Genomic DNA, 12,008 nt, shown 5'->3' with positions numbered 1-12,008 from the left:
ATGGGGACCCTCCCTGGCCAGGGGCTCAAGCAGAGAAGGGCTCAGAGAAGGGTAGGTGCCTGTGAAGTCGGGGGACGAGATGGGGCTGCGGCCTGCTGTCCCTGGGCTCCTGGTAAAGTGGGGCCAGCAGCTCTACCAGGTGGCTCTTCTCTTTCTTTGAACATGGGTGTGAACTCAACTACATCTGTGGCCCATTTGGGACGGTCACTGTATTCTTTCAAATTTTGGGCCTCTACTCAGGCCCTGAGCAGCACAGCTCTTCTTGGGCACAGGCGAGTGGGGCAGAGGACAGGCTGCAAACCCGCCTGGAGCCAGGTGGGGGTTCAGCTGGGGAGGGGCTGGGCTGGGCTCCCTGCAGCAGGGGCTCCTTCTCCTGACTTGGCATGGTGTGTGGAGGCAGGGGAGGTACCGTTGAGGGCAGGGGTGTGCGGGTGGGCCCGGAGGGGCAGGTGGGCAGCCGCAGCTGATCTGGCAGGGGATCCTGAGAGCCTGCGTGTGAGGCCCCAGGAAGAGCGCTGGACCCACAGGCAAGGGACAGGTCTTATCTTCCCCTTTCACACATGGGGAAACTGAGGCTGGGGAGGAAGGGCCTGGATGAAAGAGGTGGGGTCTCCAGAGGCTGTCTGGGAGTCGGGGGTCCTCCTCTGGATTCAGCCCTCTAAGAGGGTCTTGGAGGGAAGGTCTTCTGACCCATTTTACAGAAGGAACAACCAAGGCTCGGAGAGACAAGGCCTTTGCTTCAGGCTGCGTCCCTCATCCAGTGCTAGCTGGGCTCCCTGGGGAGGTATGACTTGGGGTCTGGCCGACCCTGACCGGACTTAGCAGCAGGGAGGCGGGGAGACCTTGGCCCCAGCTGAGGGAGGCTGACCAGGAGGCCTTCTGCACCATCGGCTGGGCAGGGGGGCAGCCGTGGGTGCCATGGGAACCTGAGGGCTGAGCTGCCCACGCAGGGCCCTCTCGTGCCCAGGACTCCTGGGATCAGGTCGCGGGGAGCGGCTCTTTGCAGGGTCTGTCACAGACCTCCCGGTTTGGCCCTGCCCCCGAGTCCTGCCAGCGTGCCCTGGGGTTTGGCCACGGTGGAGGCCCCTGGGATGAGAGCCGGGAGCCACAGGGTAATGCCGCTTTGTTGAATCTAGACCTTTCTTTCAAATGAAAAGCGTTATGCAACCAAGCTCTGTGGGATGGGGGCTCGCGCCATGTGGCAGGAGGTGCTGGTCACTGCTGGCGTCCCTCCGACACCTCCCGAAGGAAGGAGAGCTGCCTGCTGGCAAATTCCCGGACGCCAGGCTCTGGGTCCTTCTTGAGGTCTTCGAAAGCTCCAGGAAAGAAGGGGCACGTCAGCTGCCCCCTGGCCTGGCAGCAGCCCTCCTTGCACCAGCGGGCAGGTCACCCCCCTGCCTGTCCCCAGAGGGTCCCGCCCACTCCGGGAGCCTGTGTCCTGTGGGGCTGTGGGGTGGGAAGGGCCACTGCAGCCGGGAGGCAGGGTTGGGGGATCTGCTCTGGAGGCCTGGCACGGGGTGGGGCAGGGGCTGCTTACTGCAGAACAGCAGGTTGGTGTCCACCTCGCTCACCATCCGGGACACGGCCTGGGGGTGGTAGATGATGGTGTAACCTGTGCAAGATGGGGTGCAGCTGGCCAGAGGCTGGGCCGTCTCCTGGGCCAGACCCACTGCCCCTCCTCCCCCCAGGCCCTCCCTGCCCTTCCTCTCCTGTGGGGGGGTCAGGGCTGGGGGCCAGGGCGGGCCTGGGTGGCCGGCCTGGCCGCCCTCTGCCCACCTATGAAGAGTGCAGCCCAGGTCTTCATGTGCTGGTGGTGGCTGTGCAGGTAGCTGAGGGCCTGCGCCAGGTGGATGCTGAACTCCTCGGAGCTGCTGCGCATCTGCCAGGAGACCCTCCGTCACCACCCGGGCCACTCCGGCCCTGCCCGCCCCAGCCTGCCCCAGCCCTCAGCAAGAGGCTGCTTCCGGCCTCACCAGGCAGGTCCAGAGGAAGTGGCGGGCGCTGAGGCCGCGCTCCCAGGCCAGTGTGCAGAAGAGCGTGTGGCGTGGCCGCCACCCCAGCAGCAGGGCGCAGCGGTAGAAGGCGAACTTGGCCTGCTGTGGGACAGCCAGGGAGGTTGGGCCCTTCCTCCCCAGGTGGGCAGCGGGGGCAGAGGGCCGCTGGACCGTGTGCAGCTGTCTCAGGGCATCGGGGCTCCATCCACATCCCAGCAGGTGCAGTGTGCAACCTGGGTCCTGCCACTGACCGGGCTCTGGGGCCCGCGGGGAGGGGAGTGCTCGGTCCTGCCCGCGGTCAGCGCAGCTGGGGCGTGCGTGTGCCTGCGTGTGAGGCGGGAGGGCGGCCTGGGAGGGCAGAGTGGGTGGCCTGGGGCCCCTGGCCCTCGTCTCGCCTGGGGGCGGGCACTGACCGTGACGACCTTCGGGCACGTGTCCTTCAGGTGCAGCAGCAGGGGCACCATGCTCTGGTACACCTGGGTTCGGAGGCCGCTCAGCTCCCTGCCCACCATGGTTGCCACCAAGTCCCCAAACAGAGCCATGGCTGCCGCTCGAATCCTGTCCCGCTCCTGCAAGGCGGAGGCTCAGCGGGGTCCCGCTCTTCCCGACTCGGGAGCCCCCCATTTGGTTTCCTCAGTGGGCCTTTCAGCCAGGTGGGGCGGCCCCACCCCCAGACGAGGCTCCAGGCAGGGGTGCGCCTCCCTCTGGGCCGCGTCCAGCGCTGCTGGGCCTCCCCCTTAGGCCGGGCCTTGGCCTTGTCCCAGGCGGTCCTCTCACAGCCACAGTTGCAGCCTGAGAGCCAAGAGTGTGGCCGGGGGTGGGCTCGTCCCTCTTCCCACTGAAGGGAAGCCTGTGCTAGACACGGTGGCATGTCATCAGGTTGGGAGGCTGTGGTCCCGAGGGAGGGTGGGTGGGAAGACTGGACTTGGTGCCAGTCCGCCTGCAGGCTGGGCACAGAGGAGCAGCTGCCCTGGGCCAGCTCTCCATGTCCATAATCACAGGGCAGCTGGGTCCTGGGAGCCCAGCGAGAGGCACCCCACCCTGCCTTGCCCCCCACTCACATCGTCGAAGAAGGAGCGAGCGTTGATGGCCACGCTGAGGCTCTGGGCGCCTGCACCCTGAGAGCCCAGGCGGTGCAGCACCTCAGACACGGTGCCCATGATGTCCACCACCACAGACTCGCTGTTCTGGAAGAAGCCATTGAGGAAGGGCGGCAGCTGCCCTCGGAGCAGCCTTCCCTGCGGGCGGTGGGGCAAGGGGGCTGTGGGTGCAGGGCCCAGCCTGCCCTGCCTGGGCTCCGCACAGGGGCCCTGTTCTCCCACTAGCTCTGCCCTGGTTGTGGGTGGCTCAGCTGGGACCCCCTGCTCCGCCTACAGGAGCCCTGTGGCTCTGCACAGGACTCCCCTCTTGGAGTCTCCTGGGGTCCTCATGGTGCTGAGGGAGAGGTGGACACAGAGGCCTCAGCACTAGTTGGGCCCCAGCTCCTGCCTCCTCCCTGTCCTGGGGCCACCCTTTCCCTCAGCACCCACCCTGCCTTCACCCCCATTTCCAGCCTCGCTTCAGGCCAGTTGGGATGTGGGGCTGGACCAGGAAGAGTCCCATCAGGTGCCCATGCTGAAACCACTGGATTTTGTGTGCACCAGGTGGCGGTTTCAGAACTTCCATGTTGCCAGTGACTGATTATGTTCCATTTCTACCCTTTCTTTAAAGATTTTAAATTCTTTTCCAGCTGATTCTGTCTGCTCCCCTCGTGTGCAGTGCCTTCCTGGATTCTCTAAGTGAATTGTCAGAAAACCACGCAATGTCTCTGTCCGGGCCCTTATCCTGACATGTGTGCAAACCAGGGTGATTTTTTTACGACTTTAAAATGAGTTCTAAGCAAACTTTGCTGGCTTCCTGACCTCTGTTTGGTTTTGAAATACTAAATTCACTTTCGCCAAGTGAGTTATGTGATGTCAACACACTTGCTGGGCACCTATGATTGTAACGGGTGGGAGGCTTGGGATTACAGGCAGCCTGGAATTCCCATGGAAAGGGCCAGGAAGGAAACAGAGTTGCACAATGTGTGTGTGCCTGCTCCGGCCACCTGCCTCCACCTGTCCCCTCCTGGGCCACTGCCCCTGGGTCTGCCTGCCCCGCCCTTGCCGTGGCTGCTGTGGAGGAACGTCCCTCCTCCCTCGGACCCAGCCCTGCTGGTCTAGCAGGCCCTGGTCTGCCTTCTCCATTCCCCACAGAGCCCTGCCCACCGCTGGGGTTGAAGGCCTACGGAGACTTCCCACGCTTTGCCTCCCTGGGAGGAGAGCTGGAGAACGTGCAGAGATAACAGCGCTGATGGGTCAGTCAGTGAGAGGATGAGGCAGCAAGCATAATGGATTGCGCGAACGAGGAAATAAGTCATGCGTCAAAGGGAGGACCCAAGGAACAGATGGATGGGTGGGTGCATGGATGGGCGGATGGGTGGACAGCAAGCACTAGGTAGTCTCCATCTGCCATTATTAGGCACCTGCTGTGTGTCATGTGAAGTGTGAAGGGCTTCGCCAACTATGGTGACCCTAATGGAGGTTTCCTCTTAACCCCATGGGACCTAAGGGTGTAGCAGAATTGGAGTGAAGTAGGCCCGTGGTCAAATGGCTTTGGGATCTTGTCATGGCTTGGATATGAGGTGCCCCCAGAGCTCATGTGTGAGACAAGGAAGGAATGTTCAGAGGTGGAAGATCAGATCATGAGAGCTGTGACCTAATCAGTGGATCAGCCCACAGACATGGATCAGTAATTCGGACAGACTGCTGTGCTGGGTGGTAAGAGGTGGGGCGTGGTGGAGGAGGTGGGTCGCTGGGGCATGACTTTGGGGTGTGTCTTGTCTCTGGCACCTGGGCCTCTCTCTGCTTCCTGGCTGCCATGAGCTGACAGCTTTCCATGGTGCTCTTTCCCACCTCAGGCCTAGAGCAATGGAGCCAGCTGGCCATGGACTGAGCCTCTGAAACTGAGCCCAAATAAACCTCCCTCCTCTAAGTTGTTCTTGCCAGGTGTTTTGGTCTCAGTGAAGAAACGCTGACTAACCAAGATCTCTTTGGAAAGTTTCCCTTCTCTGGCTTCCTGTGACCACACTCTCCCCCCGGAAGCCCTGAAGAACCTCACGTTCCTGACGGCCTTCCCTGAAAGCACCAGTGGGCACAGGACGAGGCCTCCACAAGCCTCTGGGGTGAACCAGGTAAAGCAAAGCCCCCGCCCTTCCAGATCACGAGAGAATGACTTTGTCCACTTCAGCACTTTTACCAGATGGGGTCAGCCCCTGGCAGGGCCCATGCTGGGCCATAAGGACACTGGTGCTTCTTGTGACAGCAGATGACTTGAGGGCTCTCCACAGACTGGCATTAGTCTGCAGCCACCCATGGCCTGCCTACCATACCAAGCAGGTCTTACTTCCACGCCCATTCTACAGATGTGAACTCTGAGGCCCGAGAGCCGGACTTGCCAGCTCCAGTCTGGAGTGTCTGGAGTGAGTCCTGGTCCAGGGTCTCAACTCTTCATACTGTGCCCCCAAACCTGCAGCAATGCCAGGGGTTCACTGCCTGAACTGGGGCTGGAGACAGGTAGGGCCTCCCCACGGTAGAGCTGCAGACCTGCTCTCCTCGGCTGCTCACTGGGAGTGGTGGGTTGCTACGGCGATGGGTGGACATGGTTGGGAGTGGAGAAGGTAAGTCAGCGGTAGATCTGGGGGCTTATCCACAGGACACTCAGGGGATGGTCTCCCTGGGCCAGGCTTGACTTCTCAGAGAGGCCTGGGGTGCGCAACAGGATTTGTCTCTTCTCAGTGTGGAGACCACCCTGTCCCTGGGGAAGAAACACTGTCCCCTCTCAAAACCCTGGCCCTTTCTGCTGATGAGGAAACTGCGGGTCAGAGAGGAGGAGTCAGGGTCCCAAGTCGCACTATTGGAAGTGACAGAGTCAGGCTTCTGACCCAGTGGGCCTTGCCCACCCCTGGTGACCATGCCCTCAGTGTGTCCTTACCTTCTCTGGGTGGAAGAGGATGTTTCCAAGGCCCTGCAGGCTAGCCACACGGACCTCAGGGCTGTCATCCCGGAGGCCCTGAGCCAGCAGGGTCAGGGCAGATTGCTTGGGCAGCACTTCCAGCAGGACAGGGCTGTAGAGGAACTGGGGGCCCAGGGGGAAGGGAGTCAGGTCTGGCACCCTCTGCATCCAGCTCTGGGGCCAGTGTCTGGGGAGGGCTTCGGGAGGCTGATTGGCCAGTGTTCCCTGGGTATCCTGGTCAACAAGTACTTGGATCTACCTGTCCCACCCCGGGGAAGCAGACCCGGGGGGCAGGGCCTTGCCTGAGCTCACGCAGCAAGGCTGACTTGCAGCAGTGGCCGGCTCGTGGGGCACTGGTGGCAGGGCTCCGGTGGAAGGTGCCAGACCTTCCTGCTGTTGGGCTGGGTGCTGGTGCAAGGCTTTGGCCAGGTGTCAGTTATGGAAGCGAGCCCCCACCCCAGTGCTGCCACTGCCCAGAGCCCACAGTCCCAGACCTGGCTGAGCCCGGTCCTGGGCAGGGACCCGAGACACACCAGGCTGGCATTTGAGTGTGGGTCTACCCGTTGCCCTTCTACTCTGCAGGGGTCTTTGTAGGGAGGGAGGAGGGAGAGACAGGTCCCTCGAAGCCAAGGGCTGAGGGGCTGAGGGGTGGGGGGCCCTGCGAGGAGCCCCAGCGTGCAGACACCCTGCAGAGCTGGAGCTGAGGACAGGTGTGAGAGCTCTCTGGACGGCTTCCCCAGTCAGGCCCGGGTCTGGTGGGGGTCCTGCTGGAGTTGAGGCTGCCAGGTGAGGAGGCTGGGCCTCACTACCTCAGTGAGGACAAGGATGGCCGCCTTCCTCTCTCGCTCCTCCTGGCTCTGCACGCGGCGCAGCAGCCAGCTCAGCACTGCCTTGATCTGCCAGCAGCAGTTCTGCACCATGGCCCTGGGGGCAGGCCTGGGCTGTGGTCACTGCCCGAAGCCCACCATCCCCCACCCAAGCCAGCTGGGGCCAGGAGCCTCCTGACATGAGTGTGCGTGCACCTGAGTGTCCCCCTCCCTTTGAACCTCCACTGCCCACTTTGTGCCAGGCCTTGGGGGAAGCTGGCGCTGACAGCCCTCGCCCAGGGTCTCAGGCCAGGGCAGGGCAAGGACGCTTGCACCACAGGCTCAAGTGACTGCGGAACTGTGGTGTGCGAATGGGAGGGTCCTGCTCTTAGGCAGCCCTGGGGCTGCTGGTGGCTCGGAAGGCACAGGCCCTTCCCCACGGTCTGTGTGCCCGCACCCTGGTACCTGGCAAGGAGGCCCACGCCCTGTGCGTAGGTGTGGATGGAGGTGAAGTGCTCCCAGGCGCCCTGCAGCTCAAGATGGGCAAAGTCATGCCAGTGTCCCGTGGTGGACAGTAGACTCTTGAGTGCCTCCAGTGATGTGCTGTGGCCAAGCAGAGGCGTCAGGGCCACGTAGGCCCACAGCCATCACTGGGCCCGTCCTGCCCTGGGGAGGTGCCCAGCCACCCCTGGTGAAAAGGCAACTCCCCGCTGGCTGGCTCCAGCCCCTGCCACCAGTGAGGTCCCCTGCCCCACAGGGTCCTGCCCTTCTCTAACAGTGCTGGAGCCAGGATGTGGCAGGGGCTGTGCCAGGCACGGGGATGTGTCAGGGCCCAGCCAATCTGGTCAGAGGCTGGAGGGGTCCTTTGTGGGGGAAGGGAGCAGGCTCTCAGGAGGGTGGTCTTGATTTGGAGCACAGCACTGGTGAGTGCCTTGAAGGTCCTGGACTCACCCCTCCGGGGGTTCCTACAACGTACGCAGGGCAGAGCTCAGAGGACAGGTCTGGAGGAGGCTGCAGGGCCATCTCAGGCTCTACCGTATTCTAAGTTGCAGGGTGGGGAGTGTCCTGGCCAAGCCTCGGGGACATTTAAGTATGGGTGAAGGACACTGAGGGGTAACATCTCAGGAGGAGGGCATGCGGGCACTGTGGAAGCCCAGAGAGGCTCACTTCCAGCCTGATCGTCTCTGTCTGGGGCAGGGCAGGCCAGGTGGCACGGCCCACAGGTGCGTGGCCTGGCCGTGTGTTCATCAGCACATGGTGCTGTGCTGTCCACTGTCCCACTCCTTCCATAGAGGAGGAGGCACTTCCAGAAAGGCGAGGCGCCCTGTCCAGGTCACTGAGCAAGGCAACGGCAGCAGAAGGGCAGCCACGTCAGGCCTCTGGCTCCAGGCCTGCACAGTGTCGTCATGGTCACAGGGACAGGGCTGCACCCGGTGCCGTACACACATAGCACCTGAACGCAGGAGGGGGTCTGGGACTGAAGGCCCACGACGCACAAGCAGCGGCTTGCTGGCCGTCTCCACGGGGCTGGCCACCACATCAGCCCAACGTGGGAGCACGCCCGGGAGGGGGCCTGCCAGCTCGGAGCAGGCACACCTCTGGGCACGTTCGCAGAGCCAAGTGTCAGAGGATGAAATGGCACTCAGAAGTCCCTGGTGGTGCCAGCCAGATGCCAGCTGGCTTGTCACCTTGCCGCAAGCTCTATCACTGAAGAGGGGCAGCATTTTCTAGGTCACTGGTCCCAGCCACAATGTGAGGTGATTTTCAGGAGAAAGACGTGGAGGGGTGTTTCCGTCCCCCAGAGGCTCCAAGAGCTTCTGCTTCTGGGGCACCTTGGGCGACCCCATTGCTTGTCCTTTGTAATTGCTTTGTCCCTGACCACAGCAGGGCCTCTGGGAAGATGCCTGTCAGTCAATATGAGCACCCTTGGGAGTCCCCGCCCATCTATGGGGGTCACACCCCTCTGGGGGTTCCTATAACTGAAAACCCTTCCCAGGCTGGACTCCTGGGGAGGGGTGACACATGTCATCTGAAATCCGTGCGCAGCCCCAAGCCTGGTGGGGAGCAGCCCTGGAGTCCACGCAGGTGTGGCAGGAGCCCCTCCCTTCCTGCTGGCCCTTCATCTGGCCCCCCGCATCCCAGTGATGTCCTCCTCCCACAGCGTCCCCTTCCCTGCTCTCCCGAGGACAAAGGCTCCTCAGAAAGAGGTGGCCAAGCCTGCGTGCTTCCCGAGGGCCGGCGGGCAGCAGCCTCCGCCAGCCCAGCCCTGCCCCCTCCTCTTTTCCTGTTGTACTTTTGTGGTGAAATACGTATCACATAAAATTTGCCATTGTAATATTTTAAGTGTAAATTCCGTAGCATTAAGCACGGTCATGATATTGTGTAGCCATCACCGCCATCTGTCCACCTCCAGAACCCTTTGCTCTTCCCAGACTGAAGCTCCGTCCCCATGGACCCTACCCGCTCCCTCCCCTGACGCCCAACACTGCCTGTCCCCGTGGATGTGACTCCTAGGGACCACAGAGGTGGCCTCCTGTGCTTGGCTGACATCCTCCAGGTCCACCTGTGTTGCCCATGCTGGAATGTCCCTCCTTCTCGGGTCTGCGCGGGATCCGTGGCGGGGGACCACGTTGTGTTGGCTGCCTCCATCCACCATGGGCACTGGCTCCTCCACTCCTGGCCCGTGAGCAGCGTTGGCAAAGCGCAGGAGCTACGGCGTCTATCCGAGTCCCTGCTTCCCGTGCCCCCAGGTGTAGAGTAGGAGGGGGTCTGCTGGTTCCTAGGGTAGCTCCAAGTTTAACTGAGGAATCCGCGACATCGTGCGTGCCCACCAAGCACCAGGGGCCCCGCTGCCCGCATTCTTGCCGACACCTGTTCCTTTATTTGCTTTTCAGTAGCAGTGGTCCTGATGGTGGTGACGTCCTGATGGTGGTGACGTCCTGATGGTGGTGATGTCCTGATGGTGGTGACGTTGCTCCTCTTCTTTTATCAAAGGCCTTTCTTTGCTCGATTGGCCCAGTCGGACAGAGGCAGACACTGAGGACCAGAGGAGGACCAAATGATGGGGAGTGTGTTAGTCAGGGTTCTCTAGAAGAACAGAATCAACAGGAAGCATGACTATAAAAAGGGGGTTTATTAGACTGGCTTCCACCACCAGAAGCTGGACAGTCCACAGGGGCCATCCACAGGCTAGACAGCTGGAAGAACCAGTAGCTACGCAGTCCAAGATACTGATGCCTCAGAACAAGAGGGATCAAGGATGCCACCCCAGTCCAAGACCAAAGGCTTCTGGAAGCTCCCTGGAGAATCAATGGCAGAGTCTGATATTCTCAGGCGATTGGATCGCAGTAGCAATCGAGAACCCGTTCAAGAAGAATCAAGCTTGCATCTGCATCTGCTTCCTTGTTCTTCCAACTTTTATTCCATCCAAGCCTCCAGCCTATTGGACGGTGCTGCCCACGCTTAGGGAGGGTCTCCACACGCCAATCATTCCTGGACACGCCCTCACTGACCCACACAGAAGCCTCTTAATCACAGGCCTCTCTTAATCCAATCAGGTTACAATTCAAATTAACATTACAGAAATGAGTTGCCACATGACAGCTAGCGACTCAACCGTAATGGAGAGGGGAGAGGAGCAGGAACTCCGTAGGGCAGGCTGGGCACTGGCTAGAGGCGGAACCAGCCGAGAACTGAACGGCGCAGGTCTTTGTTAGGAAGCCAGGAGGGGTCCCCTGCCAGGAGAAGAGCGCCCTGCCCGAGGCCCCACTTGCTGGGCCCAGGGTCCAGCCCCACAGAGCAGGAATCAGGAACTGTAGAGGAGCTGCCTCGAGGTTTGCTGGCTGCCATTCAGTGTCTCCCGCTGAGCCCCAGCAGGGCACCTATGGTCGGTGGCCACACGGCAGAGGGTGCTCCCTCTTCTGCACGCTGCACAGGCAACACATGTCAGAGCCTGGACTGCGCTGTACCCAGGGGACGCCACCCACCCTCTGAGGCCAGGGAGTGGCTCTAGTCTCCCCACTGCCCCTGCCACTCTCTGGCATCCCTGAAGGCATGGTCACTGACTGGCGCCCGCGTCTGGGCCTCTTCAGGATAGTCCCTGCGAGGCAGTTTTCCTCTCAGAAAGGGAGGCCAGGCTCTTCCCAGCTCCAGAGGCCAGGAAGCCAGCCCGGCCCACTGGGCCTCCAACATTCCCCTGACCAAGGGTGGGTTCAGGGTGGGCCTGTGACCCGAGTGGGCCAAGGCATGGACTCTGCCCAGGGTGAGAGTCCATGTTTCTTGTCCTGTGGCTACGGGACACCTCCTCTGCTGGGGAAGACCCGCCCATAGAGGCCATTAGGGGAAAGCAGAACTGAGGCAGAGAGGGACAGGACTGTGGCGGCTTGAGATCTCTGTCCAAGAAGGCTTGAGCAGAAAGCACCCACAGCCCCAAGAGACAGAATCCCTGGGATAAGGGAGCCTGAGGGGGACAGGTGTCCCTGGTGTATGGGGAGCCCCAAGGGGGACAGGTGTCCCTGGTGTATGGGGATTCTCATGAGGGACAGGTGTCCCTGGTGTATGGGGATTCTCATGAGGGACAGGTGTCCCTGGTGTATGGGGATTCTCATGAGGGACAGGTGTCCCTGGTGTATGGGGATTCTCATGAGGGACAGGTGTCCCTGGTGTATGGGGAGCCCCAAGGGGGACGGGTGTCCCTGGTGTATGGGGATTCTCATGAGGGACAGGTGTCCCTGGTGTATGGGGATTCTCATGAGACAGGTGTCCCTGGTGTGTGGTGATTCTCATGAGGGACAGGTGTCCCTGGTGTATGGGGATTCTCATGAGGGACAGGTGTCCCCGGTGTATGGTGATTCTCATGAGGGACAGGTGTCCCTGGTGTATGGGGATTCTCATGAGGGACAGGTGTCCCTGGTGTATGGTGATTCTCATGAGGGACAGGTGTCCCTGGTGTATGGGGAGCCCCAAGGGGGACGGGTGTCCCTGGTATATGGGGAGCCCCAAGGGGGACGGGTGTCCCTGGTATATGGGGAGCCCCAACGGGGACAGGTGTCCCTGGTGTATGGTGATTCTCATGAGGGACAAGTGTCCCTGGTGTATGGGGAACCCCAAGGGGGACGGGTGTCCCTGGGTGACACAGACAGCCCTGGTGTCTAGAGAGATGGGCACCCCTGCCCTC

General features: G+C 61.5%; 1 protein-coding gene across 1 annotated transcript in view; it reads right to left on the bottom strand.

Annotated features, from left to right (window-relative positions):
* Positions 1 to 1,215: 1,215 nt before the first annotated feature.
* LOC124959439 (maestro heat-like repeat family member 5) overlaps positions 1,216 to 12,008 on the bottom strand; it is a 68,639-nt gene continuing 57,846 nt past the window's right edge. The window contains exons 23-31 of the mRNA XM_047517900.1: positions 7,298 to 7,435; positions 6,836 to 6,950; positions 6,006 to 6,149; positions 3,056 to 3,232; positions 2,408 to 2,563; positions 1,974 to 2,096; positions 1,777 to 1,879; positions 1,538 to 1,612; positions 1,216 to 1,316 (exon numbers count right to left, since the gene is read on the bottom strand). Coding sequence (XP_047373856.1) covers positions 1,216 to 1,316; positions 1,538 to 1,612; positions 1,777 to 1,879; positions 1,974 to 2,096; positions 2,408 to 2,563; positions 3,056 to 3,232; positions 6,006 to 6,149; positions 6,836 to 6,950; positions 7,298 to 7,435 — 1,132 coding nt within the window. The remainder of the gene's footprint in view (positions 1,317 to 1,537; positions 1,613 to 1,776; positions 1,880 to 1,973; positions 2,097 to 2,407; positions 2,564 to 3,055; positions 3,233 to 6,005; positions 6,150 to 6,835; positions 6,951 to 7,297; positions 7,436 to 12,008) is intronic.

This window comes from Sciurus carolinensis, chromosome 1 (genome assembly GCF_902686445.1).
Source record: "Sciurus carolinensis chromosome 1, mSciCar1.2, whole genome shotgun sequence".
In the NCBI taxonomy this organism is placed as follows: Eukaryota; Metazoa; Chordata; class Mammalia; order Rodentia; family Sciuridae; genus Sciurus; species Sciurus carolinensis.
This window is presented reverse-complemented; position numbering and strand designations above follow the sequence as displayed.